General features: G+C 37.6%; 1 protein-coding gene across 1 annotated transcript in view; it reads left to right on the top strand.

Moving 5' to 3' along the window:
• Positions 1–26,352, top strand: part of SETD3 (SET domain containing 3, actin N3(tau)-histidine methyltransferase) — a 52,328-nt gene that overhangs the window by 3,683 nt on the left and 22,293 nt on the right. Inside the window, exons 2-6 of the mRNA XM_031593012.2 lie at positions 12,442–12,551; positions 14,120–14,212; positions 17,082–17,230; positions 18,242–18,314; positions 18,830–19,086. Of these exons, the coding sequence (XP_031448872.1) occupies positions 12,442–12,551; positions 14,120–14,212; positions 17,082–17,230; positions 18,242–18,314; positions 18,830–19,086 (682 nt within the window). The remainder of the gene's footprint in view (positions 1–12,441; positions 12,552–14,119; positions 14,213–17,081; positions 17,231–18,241; positions 18,315–18,829; positions 19,087–26,352) is intronic.

Raw genomic sequence — 26,352 nt, 5'->3', positions numbered from 1 at the left:
AGTGAATAAGCCCCTGATTTGGTGTAAACACTTATCAACAACTAAACATTGATGTGTTATCAGCATTATTCCTGTCCTAAATCCAAAACACAGCACCTTTGCAGCCTGTAGGAAGAAAACAAACTATCCCAGCCAAAACCAGGTCAAAGAGAATGAGAAATTAGTAGTTATGTACTGTCTTATTTTATTCTTCTGTGTCCCTGATTTCTGAAAGAGGTGGCTCAGCTCTCCTGGAAGTGATTGGACAGCAGTGCTTGCAGCACTGGAGTTTTCAACCAGCCTGTTATTGTAGGCTGAAGTTGTTGTAGCTGAGCATGGACTATAAATTGTGTCTGTTTTAACGAGCTGCTTTGCAGTTGCCTTCACAAAGAGTGTCAATAACCTGCACTGGAGATGAATGCATCTCTGGAGCTCTTTTGCTTGCATTTGGATTCTAAAGTTTTGCATGTGGGTCAGTTCTTAGTTTGTATGCATACACAGAATATGATACACAATGGTTGAATTATTTAACTCAATTAAACTAAGTACTGGTAAATACTGCCTGTGTTTCTTAGCAAGTAATAGAAGTAGATCTTCTTTGTCTTAGTACTTTAAAGCCCTACTGACCAAAGTTTTCATGTGGTATTGTTTTAGTGAAGCAGGTAAAAGGTCTAGTGTGAAGTTTTTTTTTTTCCCTTGGAACCTGCACTGACAGTCCAGTATCTCTGATACTCTGGTACTTTGATGCTTGTACAGTGATAACTTAGTCCCCTTAAGCTATGAGCACCTCTGGGAGAACGGGTTGTTGATAACCAAGCATGAGGTGCAGGCTGTTTCCTCCCCAGCCAGGCCTTCGAGGAGTTGGATTGGTTTTAGGGCCCATCTGAGATGCTCTTATTTTTAATTAGTGATAAAGTTTGTTTTCTGTATATATGCTGTCCTATTGTTTAGGTCAGCAGAGTAGGAAGTAAACAGCATTTGTCCCATTACTGAGTTCAGGGTATGCCACTAGTGAGTGCCTCCAGTTGAACTTTGTGCTTGTTATAACTCTTTGAACCCAGCAGTTCAGCCAGTTTGCAGCCTGCCTCACCGACTGATCTATTTGGTACTTTGTCAGCCTGCCCATGAGTATATGATGGCAGCAGTTTCAAAGGCCTTGATAGAGGTAAGTAATATCTGTTGGTCAAGCACGGCTTCCTCTTCATAAATCCATGGTGAGCAATCCCACTTACCTTGTCCTTCATGTGTTTGGAAGTGGCTTCGTGTTCCTTACCAGGTTGAACCGCAGGTGGGCTCTGGCTTTCCTAACTTCATCCCTGCACTCAGCGTCTCACATCTTCCTGGGTCATGTGGCCTTCTTTCCACCTCTTCTGTTTTGTTGTTTGAGTTTTGTCAGAAATACCCTGTTCAAAGCTGGGATAGAGTTAACTTTCTTCCTAGTAGCTGCTATTTGGATTTAGAATAATGTTGATAACTCTTCTAGTTGTTGAAGATCATTGCTTGCACTAAACCAAGGACATTTCAGCTTCTCACATTGACTTGCCAATGAGGAGCAGGGAGTGTACAGAACCAGGACAGCTGTCCCAAACTGACCAAAGGGATGTCCCATACCACCGTGCTGAGCAATAAATTAGCTTAAATGGCAACAGTAAATCATGCTGCTTTCTTCTCACCTTTGCTTAACATCCTGCATGCAGCAACAGACCATTTCTGAGCTTGGAGGAAGTGACTGTTGAGAAATCTCACCTGTTTACAGGTCATAAAAATGAAAGAGTAACAGAGTATCACTCTTTCTATCCTTCAGTTCTCCATGCCTTTCTCCTGGAATGGGTGAAAGTATTAGGCCAGTAGACATATTTAGTGAAACCAAGAACGCTTGCTGAGTTAGTAGATACTGAGTAACCTTTCTACATCGGTTCTGACTCCAGGAAGCGATGTGAGGTTTGTTGGAGCATTTCATGCTACATTTTTTTCTGAAAAAAAAAAAAAAAGTCTATGATGACTTTGAAAAGTATTGTCTTAAAGTACAGAGTTATGCTTAGGAGGGCTTTGTTACATTTTTATATATGTGCAGACAGCATTTCAATGTTAACATCAAAACGATTGTTCTGCTGCTCTGAAAATTGCCACACCTTATTTTGTTGTTTTTTTTTCCAATTGCTCTTCTAGAAGGAAGAGGAGTTTAATGGGAGGATAATGAATTGTCACCAATTTCCTGTTCTGTTGGCTATTAATACTTTAAAAGAGGTTTACAAATTTGGGCTTCTTAGTTCTTTAAAATTAGTGATAAAATATATTATCTTAAATTATATTTATGTGAGATATATTATATGTATTATACATAAGATATATCTTAAAATATTCATATCTTCTAGTCTTTGCTGTCCCTTGCACATCTTTAAATATTAATTTGAGTTCTACCAGTTCAACCCTTGATACAAAAGCAATTCTTTAATGCATCTGCACAGCTTGTTTCTTGAAGAACATATTATTAGGAAATAGTTGCTATTGTGTGTTTAAAACCCCGTGACCCATTTGTCATGCTCAGCTTTTAGTTTTACACATAAAATGGGCTTTTCAAAACTGGCTCACAGCCTTCTGGGTGAATGCTGCATAGCCTTGTAGAACTGTAATCTGGGTGGGCCATGGGCTTCCACATGCTAGAGCTGTTCAAGTTCAGGCACCTGATGAAACTAATGTATTGCAACAGTTTTTGGTATTCCATTGCTAACATCTCTAAACCAGCAGCATTTTTATAACTACTGCTAGTCACTATGAAGAATGAAATATCACCTGGGTTTTGATACTCCTGACATTAATACACGTGTTTATGATCTTGTGACTGGATAATCTTTTCTTTGGAAGCTACCTTTTCCAAATAGTGTCTCAGCAGGAAGCTCAGCTATGTATGGATGGATTCGTTCTTCGAGAACCTATGCTTGCTGGAGTGTTATTTTTAGACCTGTAGAAAGTAGCATGGGTTGTCTGGTGAGAAAGGGAGAATAGCTGTCTGCCTTGGATGACCGGCAACAGCATCTAATCTTCCACTTTGCTATGCACAGTTGCATTGGCAGCATATTAATATATTAACTCCTTAAAATAGAGAAGCGTCCATTCCCTGTGGAGCATGCTGCATCTGATTCTGTCTGTCAAGAGCAAAATGAAGCTGGCATTGTCAGAGCAATTGGAGAGGCTTTGTGTGCTGTTACAGTGAAGAAGCTGTTCCATGTGAAGCTTGAAGCTGCAGAAAATGACTGTTGTGTTCTCACATGGTAGTCAGTTGCAGATCAGTATCTCTCCTCTCCTTTTTTAAAAGTCAGCATTCAGGCAGTTATTTCTGACTTCATTCCTAGATGATGCTAGGGAATAAAAGTGAGATCTCCAAGGGTTCATAAAGTAGCAATTTTTTCTCTGTCTCACAGCTTTATGTAAAAATAAAGAAATGCAAGTCCCACTTCTAAAACAATGGCAGATAATATTGCAGGTCTCTTTTATCATTGTAGGATGCCCGACTCACACAACCTGTTTCTCTGGCTTATTAAACCTTTAGATCAATGTCTGAATAGAAGAAACTGCCGCATTGTAGTTGAAGTGTGGGCATTTGGAAGACTAAGGTGAAGCATGAGCCTAATGTGATACTGCAAAGTAAAGCAGTCTTTGTAGCTGTTCTCTGGAAATGGATCAGAGGTAGAAATAGTAAGTTTTATTTTTTTCTGATGATACACGCAGCTAAAGACTTGTGCTGCAAACTCTTTGAAACTGCAGCCGTAGTCTTAGTGTAGACCTGCTTTGAAGATGGGAAGTTAATGTAGTGATGCAGCTTGAATGTGTTCCACCAGGGCCTTACTCCTGTGCTTGAGGAAAGCAAAAGTCTTTGCAACTTTGAGGAACATTTCATCTTTTATAAGGATACAACTTTATTTTCCAACAAGTTCAGAAATGTCAGATCAGATGAATGACAAAGACCTGGCTCGAAAAGGTTTTTGCACATTGCTGCTTGAATACATTTTCTGTGGTGTACAGAGACAGACCAGTGAGGTGTCAGGAGCAGCCGCTGCATGGTCATAGTCAGTGCTCATATCAGCACTGTCACTTGTGCTCTCTAAGGAAGAATTCTTTGGTTGCTTCCAGTGTGGCTGTCATCTCTCTGTATCTGGTGACTTGTCAGATTAGTGGATAACAGTTCTGTTTGTGGAAGTAGCAAACTCTTTAGCACAAGAGCTGGGAAGCAGGATATTAATACTAATATTAATAGCACTCTTGTCAGGAGTCATGCTGATGCCTTTTTCCCCTTCTTATACCCTGATTGTGCAGAGGTAGTCCCAATAAAACAGGAGTGCAGATATTTCAATGTTGTTTTGAACTATCAGTTTGGAGGAGCTGGAGATAAGAGATACTCAGGCTTCATAGGGGGATTTGTGGGGTGCTGTGGTGGTTTGCAGCTCCTTATCTGAACACTTGTAGGGTCTGGTCACACACTTCCTAGGGTGGGCAGGATAGGTCAGAGACATGGCACGGGGCTTTTGTGGCCTGAGGCAGTGCAGGAGCAGGAATATTCTTCCTGATTGCATTTTGGGAGTGCAGGGAGCAATGCATTTACAATTGGCACCTCTGTGCTAAAATAAATATTTAAAATCTTTGCTTTGGTTTGTTTTGTCACCTGCAAACGTGCAAATAAATACAAAAACAAACAGAACTACTGGGTAGTGTGCCTACCCTACTTGTTCTGAAGTGTGAGGATTAAAATTTCATAGCAGTTTACAGTGCCTTGCAATCTGTATACTTCTTTATCAAACTATATACACTTTATCAAAGATCTGAAAGTTCAGGGCTGAGGCCAAATACACTTAATATTTTTGCATCTTTCTTATACCTCATAGTCCAATAAATGCATGTGTTAGAAGCTTTCATTTCAAACCCCTGCACTGTCAATTCAAGTTAACTTGGAACCTCTGAGGGTTCGGGTTGCCAACTATGAATGCCAAGAGATGAAAAGAGACCAAGAGGAACCTGCTCCTTCAGTTCCAAGGTCTAGAATTACTGCCAGTATTTCAGCTAAAATGTCTAGTCTCCTCTTCTTAGTTGGTCATGATTTCCCTACTAAATGGGGAGTAGACTTAAGGTAAATGAGTTTGGAAGGCCTTCCAACTGCATTAAATCCTAAATTGCATCACATAATTAAGGCTTTCATAGCAAAAGTTTTTCAAAACATATTTGTGTGAATATGTATTCAGATAAGTATGTGCTGTGGTTCATGGCCAAAGCCTGGCGTCCTTTGCATTGTTATGCTTTGAATATACGCTTCTGTATCCATTGGGAGGGGGAGGGTGGGGTGTTCTTGGTGATCTGATAGCAATCCCAGGCACTACTAGTGAGGGTGTGGTATCAAGCAGAAGCATTTTCCAGCACATGTACATTAGTGTGGAGAGAAGCTAGAAGAAACTGTGATGTTATCCAGAGAAAAACAGCAGTTACTTTAAAGCTGCCCAAATTCTGCTCTTAATTCCCGTATTAACAGATTCACATACACTGAGTAATGTCAACTGAGTGCTCAAATAAAGGTCACAAAGGGTTTTGTCGTTCAAGCCATGGTGCCAAAACGATCAGCCTTTTATGCTGTTAGAAGAGATGAAGGTGGTATTAAACTCATTTTGAGGACAGGAGTTGTGTATGCTGCTGTGTAACATGGAGCAGATCCTAAGGTCTGTGCAAACTTGTTTGGTGCTGTGGATGTCCTCCATCCTTCCAGCTTTTTGGTAGGGATATTTGCAAGGATTTTTAACAGCATGTAAGTGTTGTAGGGAATGTGTGTGAATAGGAAGCCCTTCAGAATGAAAGGTCAGTGGTGTCTTTGTATGGTTACGTTCTGTATCACCTCGCTGCTTAGATGAGGTACTTAATGCTTGGATTAGTTACATTAGAAAAGCCCAGACGCTGGGAGGAGCATCTTATGGCATCTGCTGCCTGTGCTGTGATTAGAGATGTGGGCTGTCCTGGAATGATTGTAATTATCTGGAAGGAGCAGCCAGCCTGCAATGGTAAATGGAGTTGGAGTTGCAATATGTGTAGAAAGCAGAGGGTAGACAAAGGTGTTAAAACAAAAAATAAACAGAACTGATAGACTTAATTTTTTTTTCACTGCGTAGAAATAATCAAGGGCCCTATTGCTGCTAAGTTGCTTGAGGGCATTCTACTTAGGTGGAATTATTGTTGCAATTAAATGGTAGTCCTTGACATTAAGCATCTTTGGCTTTCAATCTCTTCCTTGGAGACAGTCCAGTTAATTGGAATATATGTTGTTCCCTAGTTTTGTGCTATTTATGTCGTTGACTATAATACAATTAGAGGACTTTAAAAAATAATAATAATAAAAATCTATGCAGTGACACCCCAGAACTTCTTACTATTCAGACTTTATTCCACTCTGTCTGCTATATGAAGCAGACAGTGTAATATAGGGATAGATATATCAATAAACATCTAATTATTTTTTTTTTGTATATCCTAAAGAATTTGCATACAATACCAAAATATATATTTTTTTCAAAGGCAGGAGTGGTGGAAAGAGTCAAGTTAGATGGAGTTCTGTTTTAAAGAGGTGTCCTCTCTTTTGATCATGAAAATTATTCAGATTGTTGACTAAGAAGCAGTTGCTGTGAGGGCTGACCCACATGAAATCTGTATCTGGGGACTCAAAAAGCAAATTGCATGTATTGTCATAATCTTCAATTGCATCCAAGGCTTTCTCAAAATTTCAGGAAGCCTCTGTTTGAACTCACTGCAGAGAAATCTGATTGTTGTTGGCATGCTGCATTGGGAAGCAGGACACGTCATGTTAAAGCATCGCAGGAGCTGTTTTGAAAATTTATGGGATTTTTGTGGCTTTATGGAACTCTTGGAAATCTGTTTAGCTACAAGAAGAGGTAGCACGTGATTACTAGTTCCTGTTTTAGCATACCACTGTTTGGAATTAAACTTGTTATAGTATGTTACTTTCTGATATACCTGTATGGCTGAAATGCTTGTATCTGAGAAAAGCAATATACCCCTGCAAGTGTTATGTATAGCTGTGGCAATAGAAATTGGGAGCAATCTTAGCATTTTTTTAATGGTTTTACAGTGTATTTTGGAGAATTCTCTTATGTGAGCACAGGAGGGTTGTTGTTGGCAGCAACTACTCTCAATTGCTTGTGGACCAAACCCTTATAAAATTTCTTTTATCTTCTGGAGGGGTTGCTTTTGGGAATGTGTAACCATAGCAAACAGCTCGTTGAGCTTAAAGCATGTAAGCAGTATTTTCACAAACAATCAAAATGTATTTTACATCAAGGTTTATTGAAACACATCAGCCACGTGACTGTCTTATGCCTTCCTAAAGAGCCCAGCTGTAAAATTAAGTAAAAACAGCATCTTGTTGGAAAATAGTTGCTTTGCAGGAACTGGATTTTTCTGAGTAAGTACAAAACCAACAATGTTCTCTTAGTATTTTTTAAATATTTAGTTGATGTTAACTGCTTTTGAAATAGTAACGAATTCATTTGCAGTATCTGTATTCAAACTCATCCTCTTACAAGAGGAAAAACATTTGTTTGGAGGCATTAAGAGAAGAGGCGTGGATTTCAAACCATTTGTTGCCAAGTTCTTTTAATTAGTAAAAACTTGGGATAAATTTTTAGCGTTGGTCTGATCTTTATTTTCTCTGATTTTGCTCATGTTCAGTGTTTCTTTTGTTTTCAAACATTATTCAGTTAATTGTAGATGCCTATACTTGGGATACAATACTGGCCTTTCTTTAAGGAATAACAAGGCTCAGATCTACTGGCTTGACAGATCTCTTAAAGAAAATCAACAGGAAGAAGAGGCAGAGGTAAAAGAGGAGTGAAATCCAGCTGCTTGCTGATAGTGGAGGAACTGCTTAGAGAGGAAATACCTGAATGAAAAATCATGAGGTTTGCAGAGAGCTTGGGAAGATTGTTCTTGTTGAGAAGTGGTGGGGACGAATCATTTCATTCACTTCTCTTGAGAGAGGAAATGTGCAGTCCCATTACAAATGGGTCATGTGTCTAAATTAAGGTCTTTCAAGGGGAGATAAAAGTGAAACTCAGTGAAATGAAATAGGAGAAGCTGGCTTGGGGTGTTTTACAGCCTTGTAAAGAAAGCAAGCTTACTCAGATGCAGCCTAGACCACAAGAAGTTGGATGAACATACTGAAGAAAAATCCCTCTTTGTGGTGCTTTTCTTGTAGCTCCAGAAGTATCTGCTCTGGATTGCTGTCAAGGTTCTTTCTATGGTAAAAATCTGGCAGGAGAAAAGAAGTAAAGAGGGCAAAGGATGAAAATAATAGACTGTAAAAAGAGGCAGAGAAACTTCTCACTATCCCTCTGGGAGAAGATGGATGCTGCCCAACTTTTCTTCATAGAAGCAGGGAGATACTGGGGAATGTGGCAGCTGTTGTTTGCTCAGGCTCTTGCCTCTGTAGGTTAGATAGCTTGCAGAAACAGAAGACTGAGGTAGAAGTCCTGTATTTACATTGCATTCAAAGTAGAATGCACTCTTAAGTGGGAACGGTGTAGGCTTTCTACCATCAATCTTAGTGTTTTTCCTGTTAGTTTTTGTTACCATTGAAATATTGTAATATTTCAGATGCCCTTGAAAAGTTGGGGGAAAGGACTGCCTTGTTACAATCTTACAATTTAAATACAACTACGGAAACACGTTGGAGAAAAGGTACATAGTGAACTGCAATGATGCTGTATTTCATAGTGCTTTTGAGACAAGTTTATGGGGAAATGGAAGGAAAAAAGGGAAGGGTAGTGCTGGGAGAGGTAATAGCAAGAAGGGATAAAGCACAACGAAGATGAGAGCGAGAGCTGGAAGGAAAGGCATTGAAACTGTAACAGCTATTTATTTACTGGGAACATCTAGATTAATACTTTAAGAGAGATGAGAGTGTTAATGTGGTTTCCAAGTGACATGATGTAGGTGGTTTTTACAAGCAAATATAGTGTTCATTGTAAGTGTATAAACTGAATTTTTCTTAAAGATCACAGATATCTTCCTCCACCTACGCTGTTCTTACACTTCTTGATTTCATGCTTTCTATTCACTAAAATGTGTTTATCTTTACCAGCAGTCATAAGATTCAAGTTAAAAACAAAACAAAAACCAACCCTTAACTTTATTGGAAGCAAAAGGCCAAATTCCCATTCAACGTGGTCATATAGAATGTAAATTGTATTATCCTGCTTGCAGATGGTAGAACTGATATAAGTTGCCTATAGGCACGTCCCTTAAGCCCCTGGATGTTCAATGTATGTTGGTACAAGATGTTTATATGCTTCCTTAACAGAAGTAGAGGGGAAAATGACTTAGTCTAGGCAGTTCAATTTTGGGAAAAAAAAAAAAATTGCAAGCCTGGTTTGTGTACATCCTACTCATGTCAGTGCAGCCAAGGAACGTGTCCCACAACCACCTACTGTGCTCACCTCCCATTGCTCTTTGCATATCTTGAGAATTTCTTTGTCTTCTCCTTGCCTGCCCTCATCAACTCCTGTCTGTCCTTGTAACACCCATTTTGGATTTGCACCCCTCACCTTCTGTGCTGGTGTATGGCAAGAAGATGGGTGGGGTAGGAACTTATGGAATGAGGACATAATGTAATTGGCATCTACGATGATCTGAACCAAAGGTGATGCAATGATATGGAATTCCACTGCATTAGAAATGTAGTGGCGATCCTTTTGACTTAATCAGGTAACTCTTGCTGTGGGAGTTCCAGGCTTGGTGGTTGTTATAAAAGCTCAGTGAAGTTTTGAGTAGCTGGTTTACTACTCTGTAAAGTCAAAAGTAATGGCTGAAGCAAATGAAGCTTCTGCGGTCATGTCAGTTCTGTCTGCTGGTCATTCTTCCCTCTTCATCTATCAGCGTGTTGGACATTTTCAATCCAATTTCAGAGTGGAAGAGTTCAAGCATGACGTGGCCAGTTTGCTTAAGGGAAAAGCTGCCTTGAGAATAGGATATCTGTTTGGCTTGTTTGCCCAGCAATCAACATGAATGGTGGTAGTTTTGCTCAGTGTGTTTAGATGTAGCCAGACTTACAAAAGATGATGTTGCCCAGCTAGAAGGGGAGGCTTCTGAAGGCAGTGTGTAGTTGAAGAGCTATGCAGGGTAACAGAGAGCATTGCAAGAGTTCTGGGATCTCTGCAAAGGTGTGTATAAGACAGAAAGGAGCAGTTTCAGAGTTATTAAAAACTAATAGTAACATACTTAAAGCTAATACAGTATTTGCTTAGCACAGTTATGTTCACTGCTGAACACAATTACAAGCTAGAAGCTTACAAGCTTTTAGTTTTACCTAGTGAGTGAGAGGAAGATATCTTTATAGTTTTTTAGTTTCTTGTCACAGACTGTTTTTCTGTTAAATTTAACTGCAGCTGTATTTTTGTAAATGCTGCAATGAACTTTTTGGTGGTCTTGTGAATGGGAAAAGTTGAGATTTTTTTTGTTAATAGTTAGAGTGGAATAATTCTAGTGGTTTTTTTCCCCTTTTTTTCCCTTAAAGTACTGTTTGCTAAGATCCATATTCCTGTTATCCATGCTTCACATTGCTTCCATATGGAAATGTGGCCCTGTGATGTGGTCAAGTTCTCTCATATCATAAGTATTAGTTTTGTGAAAGGAAATGTTTAGTATTTTTATCTCTATATTTAAAAAAAAAAAAAAGACAAACTTATTTTGGGATTTTCATACAGACTTCTTGTGGTTACCTACTAAAGCTGTTAGGTGAACACACTCTAAAGCTGTAAGTCAAGGGGAGAATATTTTACAGCTCATTAAAATACTATTTGTGTGAGATATGGAAAAAAGTTCAAAGTCTTACACAACACAACTGCTCTTTGACAGCAGTATTAGGGGGGGAGATGGATCATTTTTGACAGCAGTATTAAAGGGGGTAAAAAGATCATTTACACCCATCACTGCTAGTGTTTTGGCATGATCCTTCTTTCCAAGCCAGCTGATACACTATATTTGGAAATGTGGCTGTGTTGTGTATTACCAAGCTTATTCATCATTGCTGTCAGCTTACTCTCTCTTTGCAGAGAGATTTCAGGAATTTTAAGCAGTGTGCATTTGAAAGGGAACATGGCATTGCACTTAAAAAGTATTAACCAGAAGACAACAAGAAAAGTGAACTTGGGGGGAAAAAAACAAACGAAAACCCCTCAATTGAAATGTTGTGCTACTGCCTCAGATATTTATGAAGTTTGCAGTTCATCTCAGTCCTGAAGGCTTTTTTCTCTGCAAGCTATGCAGTTATATTTTATAGTGCTTTCCCTGCAGTCATACATGTATTGGCAAACAGCATGTCTTTTCATTGCTTTTGTGAGACACAAGCTTATACTTCCTTTTTTTTTTCTGAGATGTGGTTTTAATATAAGCAAAAAAAAAAAAAAAAAGCTTAATTTCTGAAATTGTATTTCAAATTAAAAAATACTTTTGAAACTGCCTTTGGGCAGCCTGGTCTGGTGGTTGGTGACCCTGCACATAGCAGGGGGGTTGAAACAAGATGATCATTGCGGTCCTTTTCAACCCAGGTCATTCTGTGATTCTATGAAAATTCCAGAATCTTCTGTAGAATTGGAATTGAAGTTTAAAATCTGTTTCATGATCTGTAGATGTGAATTTAAATTACAAAAAGTAGCTTCACAGAGAAACCACACACTTATCATTTAGGTCTTGTATTATCAGGATACTCATCTACTGCTGAAATATGGCAAGTAGCATTGCTTAGCTAAGCTGTTTTTTCATATGTAATTGGATATATGTTGTAAATTTTTCAGCCTTGATTTTCTTATCTTATACTGTACAAGAGCATATTCAGCTAGAGATCATTTTCTAGTCTTTAAAACAACATTCACTTATAATAGTAATGTAAATATCTACCATCATTTAATGTTTTTCTTTATGTCATATTTGAGAAGCTGTAGTTTACATACTCTATAAATTCACATGGATATCCTAATGAATATTACCTTCTGCCTTTCTATGACCTGAGGAAGTAACCTGATTTTGTATTGTGTGTAATAAACTGCTTGTGGTTGTTCTTTTAAAAACTATAAAGGATGTGAATCTGTGGGGTCTTTTCTTACCAGTCTGCACATGAGGGCTTGTCGTGGTAGAAGAGCTGCTGGAAAATTAAATTATGCAACTCAAGGGAGAGCTGATAAAATGAAACAGTGAACTTGGGTTGTTTGAGCCTCTAATCTCTATCTGCTAGGGAGATAAAAGAAGCCTTGTTGTGCCCCCAGACTTCATAGTCTCCATGTCCTCAGGGACAGTCTGTCTCACTCTTGTGTTTAGAATCAGCAGGGGAAAGAATTTTGTTCGTCATCCTGTCTGTTCGTCAATACTGTGTTTGATTTCTAAGTAGTTGGTGATGGTGTGCTCGTTAATCTGTTTTAGTTGGAAGATGGGGAAGAAAAGCAGAGTGAAAACACAGAAGTCAGGTACAGGAGCTGCAGCGACAGTATCTCCGAAGGAACTGTTGAATCTGACTAGTGAGTTGTTGCAAAGTAAGTTTCATTTGTTGCCCCTGAAGGAATAGGGGTGACGTGCAAAATGATCAAAAATGTTCAATCATTCTCTTGTTCAAAACAGTTACTTCATTTTCTCTAAGCAGCCAACCTTGCAACTGATTTCAAATACAGGAGCATGTATTTCATAGTACTACTTATACTATAATGGTAAGAGATACATACATATCATTACTGTACATTACAGTACAAATAGTATATATATTTTACTGTTGCAGGTTTATTATGTGAGTATATGCAACACAACGTCTTTGGGCAGCTTTTGACTGTCTCCACTTAAGTCTAAACACTCAGTGAGATCAGTTAAACAAAAAACTGCTGTAGATTACTTAACGTTGCAGCTTTGTCAAAAGCATTTTTCTTGTAAACCTCAAGAATTATACCATTTCTGTTAAGCTTTTGAACAACACTTTGAACTGACACCAGAGTGGAGAAATCAACAATGGAAACAATGGAAAGCAGCACTACATCTCAACTGCACTGCTACTTTTGTCTTAAGTAAAAACACTTATTTTTATCACTACTGCAGAGCTCAGGTCTGGTGTGTAGACCAAAGGTTGTTTCACTTGTTGAGGAAATTGGAGTTTATCCATTATTTCTTCAAAACATGAAAAATGGAACACAAATTCATATGATGATGCTAAGATACTGTTCACACTTGTTACTGTCATTGGCAGCTGTAGTGAGGCTACACCGTGGTTGAAAGCAGATCTGCATTTTCGTACCCTGGACACATCTAAATGTTGCCTTTGAAAAATCAGTTTTCTCTTAGCATTGCTCATAAAGAGGAGACAAGGAGTTGGCAGAGCAGTTTTGTGCTTATGCTACAGTTGGCCTGTGCTTTGCTACCAAAAATAAAATATAGATCTAATTTTCTAAGCAAAGCCAAGTATCAGCTGTTCTTTTTGTCAAGCTTCCATATTTTGTTCAACAGAGAGATTTGCAAATCAGTTGAACAAAGTAATCTTCAGCTGCCCACTTGGATTTATGCAGCTCAGATCCACATGCTGGCATTTAGAACACTGTCAGAAACATTGGGTTTTATCTAACACTGAAGCTTGGCTAAGGCTTTCTTTGCTTATCCTTCCAGTATGTATGCATCTTTGAGCATTATATTAACTAGGTAGATCAAACAGATGGGCTTGCAAATTCTTCATTTATTGAAGTTAAACTCTGTGATATTGTTATCTGCTTTCGTTACATAAGAGTAATGGCGAGTAGGCTAATGTAAATTGTGATGATTATTGAAAACAAAAGTTATGGTTCTAAATGTCTTTCTTCCTTGAAGTTTTTTTTAAAGATCTAGTGTTCCTTCTATCTGACAAACAGATGGAAGTAAAGTAACTCGGGTGAGTTATACTATGAAAATTTCAAAAGTCTCTGGCCATTACATGTCAAAAAACCAGGATGTTTTTAACAGCAGAGATGGTGTTTATCATGCAAACATGCCCAAAGGACTAGTACTAAGCTTCAGGTGAAACTGTGACCTTCTATCTGATGTTAAAATGTATATGTTAAATATTTTGGTTTGGCATATTTTTTTCCAGAATGCAGCAGTCCTACCCCAGGTCCTGGTAAGGAATGGGAAGAATATGTACAGATTCGTTCTCTTGTTGAGAAAATTCGCAAAAAACAAAAAGGTAAGTGTGAAAGACTGTGAGAGATGGTTGGCTCATACAGTGCTAATTTGCCCTAAGAACTGTTTCTGTTGACAGCTAAAAGAGAGATTTTTGTTGTGGTTATGTAAATATTGTGCCATTCTATTATGATGGGACAAAAATACTAATTCTCTTGATACGCAGCTTCTTTGTACATTTAAGTGTCTTAAATGCTCTGATGAGCATAATCACTGGCACTAGTACTTTTAATATTTGTGTTTATGAATGAGTACCACAGACAAATGATTTTATTTTTTGCCATAATTAGAAGAGACAGCTTGGGATTGTGGTGAGATGACAATCTGAAGGACTAAAGTAAAATGCCGCTTGAGAATAATAGGCCTTTTTGATTTCTGATTGTCTAGTCTGCCTTCTTTGCCTTATAGATTGGAACATTTGAAATTAAACTTTATGAATATTTTAATCTGAACGCTTTACTCGTCATGAAAATGATTTCTGCATTTAAAATAATGACATCAAATTTAGACAAAATGGAAGTATGTAAATATACAAAATAGACATCTATCTGTTATGTACCAACCATAAAATTAAGTATATACTTATGACATTACAGTTTATATGAACTATTATTGATGATTTTCCTAAGCTTAATGTATATTTATTGTATTCAGATTAGATCAGATTGCTTTCACTATGTTCTGCAATAGCTTACTGATCTGTTGAAGCTATTTTTATAGTAGCTTTGTTTTTATTTGTAAGTAAGTTCTAAGAACTATTTTCCACTTAGTCTTTAATAAAAGTGACCTCTTCAGAGAGTTGTTTTATTGTCCAAGAATTATCTTTTTTTACTCAAGATTCAGACTGGAAATACCAGAAGAAGGGAAGGGAAGAAAGTAGTGAAGAGGAGGGGTGGGGAAAGAACCAAGCTGCATGAAGCTTGAGTGTTTCATGTATTTGTTTGAAGTAGAGGACTGTTTAGGAGCTTTAAATGTTCTTTTTGCCCCTTTTAAAATATATATTGACTAATGTATAAAACTCTCAGTTCATAAAAAATCTTTTAAACCTCTGAACTGTAGTTATTAGCAGAGCACATATCAAAGAATAAATGATACTGTTTGAGTTATTGCATCCTATAACTGTGTATTGAACTCAATTCATTCTTTTACTATCCTGTAACTTCTATAAAGTTGTGGTATGTGTCCTGGTTTCTACAATGTAATCCACGTGTTCTGGTAGAACATAGTTCAGGTTTACAAGAGCAGAGTTAGTGCTGGCGTGGAGCTTTTCACTCTATGTCCTGCACCAAAAAGACAGAACTATTTATGGCAAAAATCTGTTGGCGGCAGTAGAATTTGTTAATAGAACACATTTTTTTTGCCTTGAAAGATGCACGGCCACAACACTATTGCCATACAAATGTGTTCTAATGTACGTTTTTACATACACAGTGAGTATGAATAGTATGGTGTCTTTCAAAACTGTTTTTTGAATTGAACATAACTTATACTACATAGTTTTTGGATTAATACAAGCTTTAAACAATTAGCAATGGGATTGTGAATTGAGGCTGGGAATTTTAAGATGTACAATACTTTGTGCTTTTCTCAAATAGGGCAGTGGGTTGCAGAAAGCAAAACTAAAACTCTTCACTTGAAAACTGAGTATTTTTGTTTTCTAAACTTTTTTGCTCCATGAGCCAAAAAAGGAAATTTTAGAGCTGATTTCTCAGCTCTTTTATCAGTACAGCTATATTTTGTTTAGTGTTGAATTAAATAGTTCTGTAACCGTGACTGAATTTTAAATACTGATAAAGATCTGCAGAAGTTATGCAGCTAGCCGTACTAGATATGCTTTGCTAGCCTTATCTCTAAATATATTCCACAGAAAATAACTTAATGAAATGAGTACGAAATAAAGGAAAAATGCTAGCTTGGTTAAAAACAAACAAAATATTGTGTGCCACATTCTCATCGCATTCAAAGCCAAGTACTTATCAGTATACCTCTTTTATACCATATTGTCAATGATAACCACAGATTTGATTGTTTCTGGAATTTTAAATGCATGATTTCAAGGATAAAACTCTCAAATACACAACTCCTACATTCCTAAAACTCTTCTCACATTAAGATTTATTTAACAACTGTGCTTAACCAAAATATCTTTGAACGTGAGCGATTTGCTGATTGCATATTGTCACTCATAAAACAACCTGAGCATTTTTAATTTGATCTGATTCTAGAATTTAGACTGAAAAGAACTTAGACAAAGAGGTGTGGAAGGATCCAACTGGGAACTGTAATGCATAGGTTTGAATCAGATGAAGGTTAAAGGGAAAGCTGAGGAATTAGTAAGACTTGTGATTTCACTGGTGGGCCACATGCCTTTTGGAGGATCAGTGTCTGCAGTTTGGGAGGACTGTGATATATCAGGGGTTGATCAGTTCTTAGTTATTTTAGCAAATCCATGTGCTATATGAAAAAGCCAAGTGCTTTAGATGTGAAAGAAGCTTGATATCCGCTTATCTTCATTTCTGGTGGTCAGTTAATGACACTTCAACATGCTCCTCCTCAAGACTGTATTAATATGTTGTGGTGATTGTGTTTATGCTCAGTATTAAGCCGGGAAATATTTTCACTCCTATTTAAAAGGAGAAGAGGAGGGAAGTTTGATATTTTAGCTCAGCTTTGTTCAAATGGCTGTATTTTTAAAGCGACAAATAAGCCAATTTTGCAGCCTTTTGTCTACTATCAAGTAACGCTTAACAGAGGACAGTTTGGACTCAGCTTCTTCCAAGTAGAACTGCTGTGGGATAGCTGAGAGCCTTTGTATTGTACTTTATCTTTCTACATCCTCTTATTTCTGCTTTTTTAATAAATTTTGTGTGTAGGTTTGTCTGTTGTCTTTGATGGAAAACGAGATGACTATTTCCCTGAGTTGATAAAATGGGCAACTGAAAATGGAGCATCCACAGAGGGTTTTGAAATAGCTAACTTTGAAGAGGAGGGGTTTGGTTTGAAAGCAACAAGAGAGATAAAGGTGAGCATGTGGACACTTGACTTGATCAGCAAATGATATTTGAAACATAGCTGCTGAGCTCTGAAACATTCATCTTCTTTTCTTCCGTATTTTGACTGTTGATGAAACTGCTGTTTTGAAAAGCTAAACTGTGTACTTGAGAAATAGAAGAGTTTATAAAATGGAGTATTTCTTTGACTGTTGAATAGTACTGTGAACTTACTGGTCTTTATCCTTGTTTGCCCGTGATGTTTGCCTGATTGCAAGAGTGCTCTTACCTTATTAATGTAGCCTGCTCACATACTTTCTAACTGCTCTAGTATCTTCTTTCACATTACTTTTAATCATTGGTCTTTTTGCCTCACGGAGGTACTGTGATACTTTCTAGTGAATTTGGAAGGGAAAAAAATACAAACCAAAACCCTTATACTGAATATCTTTCAATCGTCAGGTAAGGAAAATAGATGAACACAGTTAGCTAACTATGAAAGGTAAACGCTTAAGCTGTTTTTTTTCACAGCTGTTTCCCATCTGTAAAATGGAGGATGGGAAGAGACAATCAGCTGCTGTAGAAAGAATGTTGAAAAAGAAGCATGATATGTTCGCTCTAGGGCTTTAGCAGCATGTACTTAAGACTTGTACCACCGATTGATAAGGATTAAAGTCTCAAAACATTTCTCCTAAAATCAGATGCAATGGAAAAGAGTACTGAGAAAAAATACTTGATCACATAGTTAATAGCAATATAATGGATATTGTACATTTTGAGGTTGTTGTGGACAGTCTACATGTTGGCATCTAGAAAGCAAAGTGCTTTGTTTTGTAATATACATATCTGTGTTCTGTATGATGCAGATCTGGACCCTTCAGTTATTGCAATGTTTAATTTTCAGTGGAAGAGAAGGAAGAATTTTGCAAAATAATTTTTATTAAAAAAGAAAAAAGCTGGAATTTAATGATGTATACCTAACACTTGGCATATCATATAAATGTTAACTGACCCTCTACTTGTTGGTTTTTTTTTTTCTGTAGGCTGAAGAGTTATTTCTGTGGGTACCTAGAAAACTGTTGATGACAGTTGAATCAGCTAAAAACTCAGTATTAGGTAAGATATTAAGGAAGTTATTAGGTAAGAAGTAGGAGATGATGAAATTTAAGTCTCTTATTTAGCTGATCTACTATACCACAGGACTTAATTACCTTCACCATCAGGGTTGGCATGTCCAGAAGCTTGAACACAGTGGAAAAAACTCCTGGTTCTGGCTCAATGTACTGGGTATATTTGATACATTCCAGAAGCATGTTTGTTACTTTGAACACATTATGTAGCTAGTAGAGTGTTCTGTGTATAATGTATCGTGCAGTTTCTACAATATTGCCAGATGAAATGTTCTCAGACACTAAATATTTTTCTAGCTTCATGTCTTCCACCATGTGATTGTATGAGGTGTTTACTTGTTGCAAAATACAATGCAGGTGGCCAAATATTTTAGAAAGCTGAAAAACTCTTTTTGGCTGAGAATGGTTACATGTTATTTCAGAATCTTAACTTAAAGTGAATGTAAGGTGATATTTTCCACGGCTTGTTAATTTAGTGCTTCACCTTTCTGATTAATTCAGGTTCCTTGTATTCTCAAGATCGAATTCTTCAAGCCATGGGCAATATAACATTGGCATTCCATCTTCTTTGTGAGCGAGCCAACCCCAACTCTTTCTGGCTGCCCTACATCCAGACTCTCCCCAGTGAATACGATACTCCTCTCTACTTTGAAGAAGATGAAGTGCAGTATCTTCGGTCAACTCAGGCCATACATGATGTTTTTAGCCAATATAAAAACACAGCCCGGCAATATGCTTATTTCTACAAAGTTATTCAGGTAAGCATCTTAAATATAGTAAATAGTATAGTTCATCTCATGATTGAAAAAGGTGTGAAAACAGTGGTGCTTAATAATAGAGAAAGTGTATTGTTCTTAAAAGGTTTGAATCATTGAAGCAAATTCCTGCTGTTTTTTTTTTTTTGAACTGCTGTTTAAAATTCACAGTTCAGTAGGTTTATGAATATATAAGAATGTATTTAGCTGATTGAGAGAAGTGATTACTGCCCTTTGTTTGACACTGTTGAGATTTCTCCTGGAATACTGTATGTTCTTGGGCCCATCAGCACAAGAACATTGACAAACTGGAGTGCAGAGCAGGGCTAAGAGCACACTTGTTTTAGCCCTTTTTTTTTCTGTGCAAGGAGAGACACAGGGAACTAAACTTTTTCAATTTGAGGAGATAAGGGGTGGTCCAATTATTGCTTTCAATTTTTCCTTCTGGTAGTCAGATTCCAGAAGTTTCCCTGTGAGTAGCTGGGCTTAGTGACCTCCAGAGTTCTCATACAACTTGTTCCTTTGATTCATTGAAAAATGTAATTTACAGTAATCAAAGCAGAAACATAATTTTTAATTGATGAAAGAACATTGCATACGTAGCCTTTCCAATGGCTGTGATTTACCTGTAGTTTTCCCTTCTATTTAACAGAATAATTATGATTGATTTTAAATACATAAACACATCTGGTAACAATTTGAGTATGAAGAGCCTGTGAGATTCTTGAACTATTTAAGTAATGAAATTGAGCTTTTAAGATAGAACTGTTACTCTGAGTGTCTTGATATAATGTTGTAGGTGAATAGTGAAGTGTTGTTGTCAGGGTCAGATTCAGTGTCCAACCATCCAAAGCTTTTTGTGTCTGTGTAAGAAACAAAAAATTTCCACAGATGTGTAGTCTAGAGAGATGGTTTGTTGACAGTACGAGAGGTCAGAAAACACAGCACAGTTATGTTCTCCTGTAATATTATCAGAGTAACATTAGAGAATTCTTCTAACTGCTCTTCACGGCCTTGCAATACTTAATCAGGTAGCTTTTCTGTGGTTAGTTCTACCAACTTCCTAACACTATTACAGCAGCATTAGTCAATGTGAGAAGTTATATGATCAGAACAGTAAGAAAAAAATATGCAGTTCTGCAGAGAAATAAGATCTAGAATTCCAGTCTGGATTGGGTCTGCTGTGTGTCCAGTCCTTCTGAACATCTTCTCTGTAATTGAAGTGATGAATGTGTATTAACTGATACTAAGGTGATACAAACAACTGAAGAATGTTTATAGAATACAGTGATATAATTGCATGCCACATATCATGTGGGAAAAGAGCTTGAACGTTTGACAAAACGTTTTTTGCCCATCTGGTTAAGGATGGCAAATTTATTCTATTTCTCTTATTATTTCTTAAAGCTAATCAAAGATAATTTGTATAACATTTAAGCTAATGTCATCAAAGCAATGTCTCACTAAATAATTCATATTTGGTATCAAGAGCCATACTGTTGATTGTTATGGTAAGAGGAGCTATAGTTTAAGCAAAGAAAATAATGTAAGTAGGATAACTTCAGAGGCAGTCTTTGGAAAACTGGTGATGGTTTTCTGCATGTGGTAACAAGCTTTTAATACTCTGTACTCTGCACTTTCTGTATTATCAATTACATCAAAACTGATATGGTATCTTACAGTTTCTTAGCAGTGTGCCTTCGTGGCTTGACAGTCAAAAGTGAAAATTGTATTCTGGATTGCATTAAACATGGCATAACAAGCTGGTCAAAAGTGGTTCTCCCACTGTATTTAGCACTGATGCAGCTTCTTCTGGAATATTGCATGCAGTTCTGTGCTCCACAACTCAAAAAGGATGTTAAGATACTTGAATGCATCAAAGCTGATACTGATGGCAAGAAACCTGGTTAAGAGCTGGAAGATGTCCTGTGAGGAAGAGCTGAAGACACTGGGTCGGTTAAGTAGAGAAAAAGGGACCTCACTGCTCCTTCCTGAGGAGGAGAAGGGCAGAGGGAAGTGCTGATCTCTTCTCCTTTGTATTGATTGACAGGACACACTGGAATGGCTGAAAGCAGTAAGGTTCAGACTCAGCATCAGGGGAAACTTTATCAGGAGGTTAGTTAGACACTGGAATATGCTTTCTAGAGAGGTGATTGATGCTCTCTGCCTGTCTGTGTTTGAGGCATTTGGATAATGTGTTCCTAATCATATGTTTTAAATTTGGGTCAGCCCCAAGATAGTTTGACAGTTGATCTTGATCCTTGTAGGGTCTCTTCCAATTGAAACTGTTCTATTCTGATACTTTTGAAACCAGTATAGTTCAGCTTCATCTGCTGTAATGGATACCTTTGTGGAAATAGTTTTTAAATACATCATGTTTTTCTCTTCAGACTTTTTATTTGTATACCAATGAAAAAAAATAGTATGGTACCATTGTCTTTCACATGAAATATTAAACATACAGGTTCTGGTCATTTGTGATTAAAAAAAAATCTATACCAAATATTTCTTAACCTCCTGACAAATACTTTCTGCATAATACACCTACTATTTTAAACTTAACACGACCATGAACACGGATCAAATAGGAATCATGTGCTTTATTTACTTGTTCTTTAGAAACTGAGTAGTAATATTTACTGGGTAAACATTAGGTACGTTCTGATTATTTGGTGCTGTGCTAGGTAACCACAGTTTCAACTGAATACTTCCTTACTAGTATTCTGTAAAAATGTCACATTGGAAAGATGGATAGATCTATCCAGGACTGCCAAGTGAATGTACTAATCAGTGCTTTTGATGAAAAGTCACAGGAAAGTTTTAATATTACTTGATCACTGTTTCTGCTCTCAAAAATAAAAGCTTACAATGTTTGAAATAGTGAAGAAAACAGTGCACAAGGTGTCTCCTTTTTTTTTTTTCCTAAAACAAAACATCGCTTTCATTATTCAGGAAAAACAGAATGAATTTTTGTATCATGTTGCATGCACTCTTATTTTATAAACAAATTTGACAAAAAAATATTAGCACAAAGGGTAGCTTGTTGTTTGGAAATTCAAGAACATATGGAAAAGGGAAAAAGTGGTGAAAAAGATTAATCACGAAAACGAAAAGAAGGCAAAGCAGAACTGTTTTCTTATGAAGGCAAGAGCATTCCAAAGCTTTATGAAAGTGAACGTGAGACTTTTGTGTACAATTCCATTCAGTACTTCTATATTCGAGTAAGCATTTTAAGGAAAGCTGGTGCTTGTGACCAGGATTTTGATTCTCTTTCAGGTGTGCAGTCTTAGTGTTTTTTAAAACATCTTAAATACCCATTTTGCATTACAGAAATCTTATATTTGCTTTCTTGATGCTTTGTTTTATCACAGGAAATAAAGCAAGTAGAATCTTGAAATAAGAGGGTTTTTTTTTTTTTAAATATCTGGAAACCCTGAAAAAGGGATTAATTTATGAACTCAGAATATTTGAAGTGCTCTGCGAAATTTTTAGTCTGCAAAATGTCTCTAATGACTAGGGGAAGAAAAGGGTTAAACCATTTAAGTGCTTCATTGTCTTTCCATATAGGATTGCTAGACTGTTATTAAAATAATTCTGTTTCTGATACATGTGCAGATTTAAACAACTTGACAAGCGCTGGTCTGTTTTATTTCACTACCTTGTCAGCAGTGGTGGATTTCTCAGAGCACTGTAGTTCTAACTCTTTCCCAAAGTGATTAGTCCAGATACACATGAAGAATGGGCAGATTTATGCATTTCACAGCTGTTGCAAGCCAAACTGTGGTCTGGTTTGATAAGCAGAAACAGGTGTGATGTTGAGTAGACAAAAATAAACCTTTGAGCATGTTAGCCAGGGTCTATAAACCACACTGACACCTTCCTAAATGTATGTAATTTGATAACTAAAAAATAGTTGAAAGTTCTTGCAGATGTGCCTTAAAGGTGTATTTAGCCTCTGCTTTGCTATCGAAATACAGCAAATGGTCAAAGGAATACTTTCATCATAGCAGATTCATAATTTTAAGTTTTTGTAGTTTATTCCAAAGTGGAGTTTAGTAACCTGCAGGGTTCTCTTTTCCCTGGGAAGATGTGTGAATTCCATTGACGTTTATGGGCACTGCAAGCATAGTGAAGGGTGAATAGAGTCCAAATATTTATGGCTTCATATTTAAAAATATATATATATTGTAGGCTGAAATGTGGTATAATAAGCACAAGAGGGAGCCATATAGTTTACAGACATTCACAGTAAGATTATATTCGTAAAGAAAATAAATGCTTTGAGCCTTTTAAAAAAATAGTATGCAGTAGTTTTCCTGTTTCACTTTTTCTCACAGCTGCACCTGGAGGAGACCTGTTTGTAGTCTACTAAAGAGAAATTTTTGTAAATCAAAACAAGACATGGAATGCTCCTAGAGCAGATGCAAGTACTGCAGTACTGTTTAACCATTTGGACACTGCAAATGTAGTAGAGGTGGTTCCTGTTGAACTCCACATGGTTGGTGATTGCCCAGCCCTCTAATTTGACAAGCTCTCTCTACAAAGCCTCAAAGGAATTAACAGCTCCTGCCAGTTTGGTGTTGGCTGCAAACTTACTTAGTGCATCTTCAAGTCTTGTATCCAAGTCGTTCATGAAAGCGAAGTACCATCTCTGTATTCCAGAAGGTCAGGAAGGAGGACCTTGGGAAATACAGACCATAGTGGAAGGACTAATCCTGGAAATAATTTTGAGGCAAATAGCATAAATTCACAAATGGAAAATAAGGCTTGACTAACCCAATAATCTTCCATGCTGAAATGACTGGCTTGCTAAACAATGGGTGGGTAGTGGGTGGGTAGTGGATATTGTCTGTATGGAGTTCAGTAAAGGTTTTGATGCTGTCTCCTATTAGACCTTCATGGAAAAAGAACCTGTTGGAGTATGGGCTGGATGAGAAGACTGGGTGGTGGAGTGAGAGCTGGCTGAGCCCCTGGACGGTTGTAATGAGTCCAACAAAATCCACTTGGGAGGCCAGTGTACCCCAGGCTTCAGTACTGCTTCAATGCTGTGCAACGTCTTCATTAATAAATGACAGGGAAAAAAACAGTTCAGTTGGAAGGGACCTACAAAGATCATGTCTAACTGCCTCTCTGCTTTGGGTCTAACCAGAAGTTAAAGCATGTTATTAAGAGTCTTATCCAAATGCCTCTTGTGCACAGTCATGGAGCATCACCACCTCTTCGGGAGACTGTTTCAGTGTTTGACCACGCTCACAGTTAAATTTTTCCTAATATACAGTCTGAATCTCCCCTGATGCAGTTTTGTGCTATTACTACGTGTCTTGTCATCAGTGACTAGGGAGATGAGTCTGCGATCTCCTTCTCTGCTTCCCCTCATGAGGGAGAGGAACAGTGAGCATCTTTTTCTCCAACACAAAACAAATTTGTTCTCAGTCTCTCCTTGTTGGACGTGGCCCTTTTATCAGCTTTGTTGCCCTCCTCTGCATGCATTCAAGTATCTTAAACATCCTTAATAAATAAATGTGGGACTGCACAGAATATTCAAAGTGAGGCTGTACCAGCAGTAAATATGGAGGGAATTACCTCTTTTTGAGCAGCTGGCTGTACTGCATTTAATGAATTCTAAAGTGCAGCTTTCATCCTTTGCTGCCAGGGTGTGCTGCTATCTCATGCTGAGACTGCACCCCTAAGTCCCTCTCTTCCTGAGCCTTCCTTTCACATGTGTTCACCATTACTCTGTTCCAGGTGCAGAACCCAGCACCTGTGTTGAATTTCATTTTGATAATTGCCCAATGTTCCAGGCTATCTAAATTCCTCTGTGAGGTCTCTGATCCCTCCAGGGACTCAGCAGCACCTCCTTGTTTAGTGTCATCAGTAAATGCACTATGGATATGTTCAACTGCTTTAAGCTCATTGATAAAAATCTTGAACAAAACCGGCTCTAGAGTTGAGCCCATGGGAATGCCACTAATGACTGGCCAGCAGCCAGGTGATGGGGCACAGAGTGCCCTCAGCAAATCTGCTGATGACACAAAATGGGAGAAGTGACTGAAACACCAGAGGGTTGCACTGCCATTCAGAAGGAATTTAACAGACTGGAGAAATGGGCTGACAGGAACTTCATAGGCAATCTGTGAATGTGCTGGGGGCCAAGTTGAATGTGAGCCAGTAATTTGTCTTTGCTACGGTGGGCCAGTGGTGTCCTGGGCTGCATTAGGAGAAGTGCTGGCAGCAGTCTGAGGGAGGTGATCCACTTGGCACACAGGAAGCTTGGTCTGAACATCAGGAAATACTTTTTTTGCTGTGAGGGCAACCTGCTCAGGGTGTCACTGCTTAAACAGGGAGGTTGCACCAGATGAACGCAGAGGTCCCTTCCCATCTCCACCATTCTGAGTCTGAAGCTAAGACCGTTCCTCATTTGGCTAATTTGGCCATTTGGGTGAATGGAAGAATGCTGGAAATACCTGTTGCTCAAGCCATAACCTGTTGCACTTAAGCCATAACACAACTCTTTAAGTAATTTGTAGCAAAACCTTTAAAAATATATAATAACATAAAGAAAATTAGCATTTGTTTGTAAAGAACTTGCAACAGTATGTATTTTAATAGCTGACTCTAAATTTAGAATAATGTCAAGGTCCAGGTGCTTGCAAAGAGCTACCTTTTTATAACCTGGTAGAGACAAAGGGTTTTAGTTGTGGATCAAATTAATTCAGTCATGTTTTAATTACATATGCATTCTTCTTAATTTGTTAAACTGTCTCGCTTAAAAGAAATGTTAACTTAGTTAGGAAGCAACTTTTCCTTCTTGCCAGTAAACTGAGGTGCCTTTAATGAGTACAGTGCATCCTGCCAGAAGGTTTTTCTGGCCAGTAGAAGTTAACTTATTAAGACATGCCAATGACAGGATCTCCTTTCTGTATTGCATAGGAATAGCATAAAAATCAGTGAATAAAGAATGATTGTCAATCAATAAGTGAGAATTTCAGAGTTAAGCTGACTGGATAAAGCCAGTCTTGCTTTATTTCTTCATACTGTTTCTAATCTATACTATTCTAATAAAGTGTGTGATTTTCCAGGTCAGTGTCAAGTAGAATGTCTGGTCTGTACTTAGCTTTAAGATACAGCCATTTAACTTTCACATGTTAAAAAGCGTTTGAGTTAAATGCAGACAAACATACTAACTTTTAAAATGCTCTATTCAGGCAAATGTTTGGAAGTTGGTTTGTGGGTTTTTTTTGGTTTTTTTTTTTTTTTTTTTTTTTTTTT

The sequence above is a fragment of the Phasianus colchicus genome, chromosome 5 (genome assembly GCF_987193195.1).
Source record: "Phasianus colchicus chromosome 5, bPhaCol1.hap1.1, whole genome shotgun sequence".
NCBI classification, from domain to species: Eukaryota; Metazoa; Chordata; class Aves; order Galliformes; family Phasianidae; genus Phasianus; species Phasianus colchicus.
Note: the sequence above shows the minus strand (reverse complement) of the source record. Positions and strands in the feature narration are given on the sequence as shown.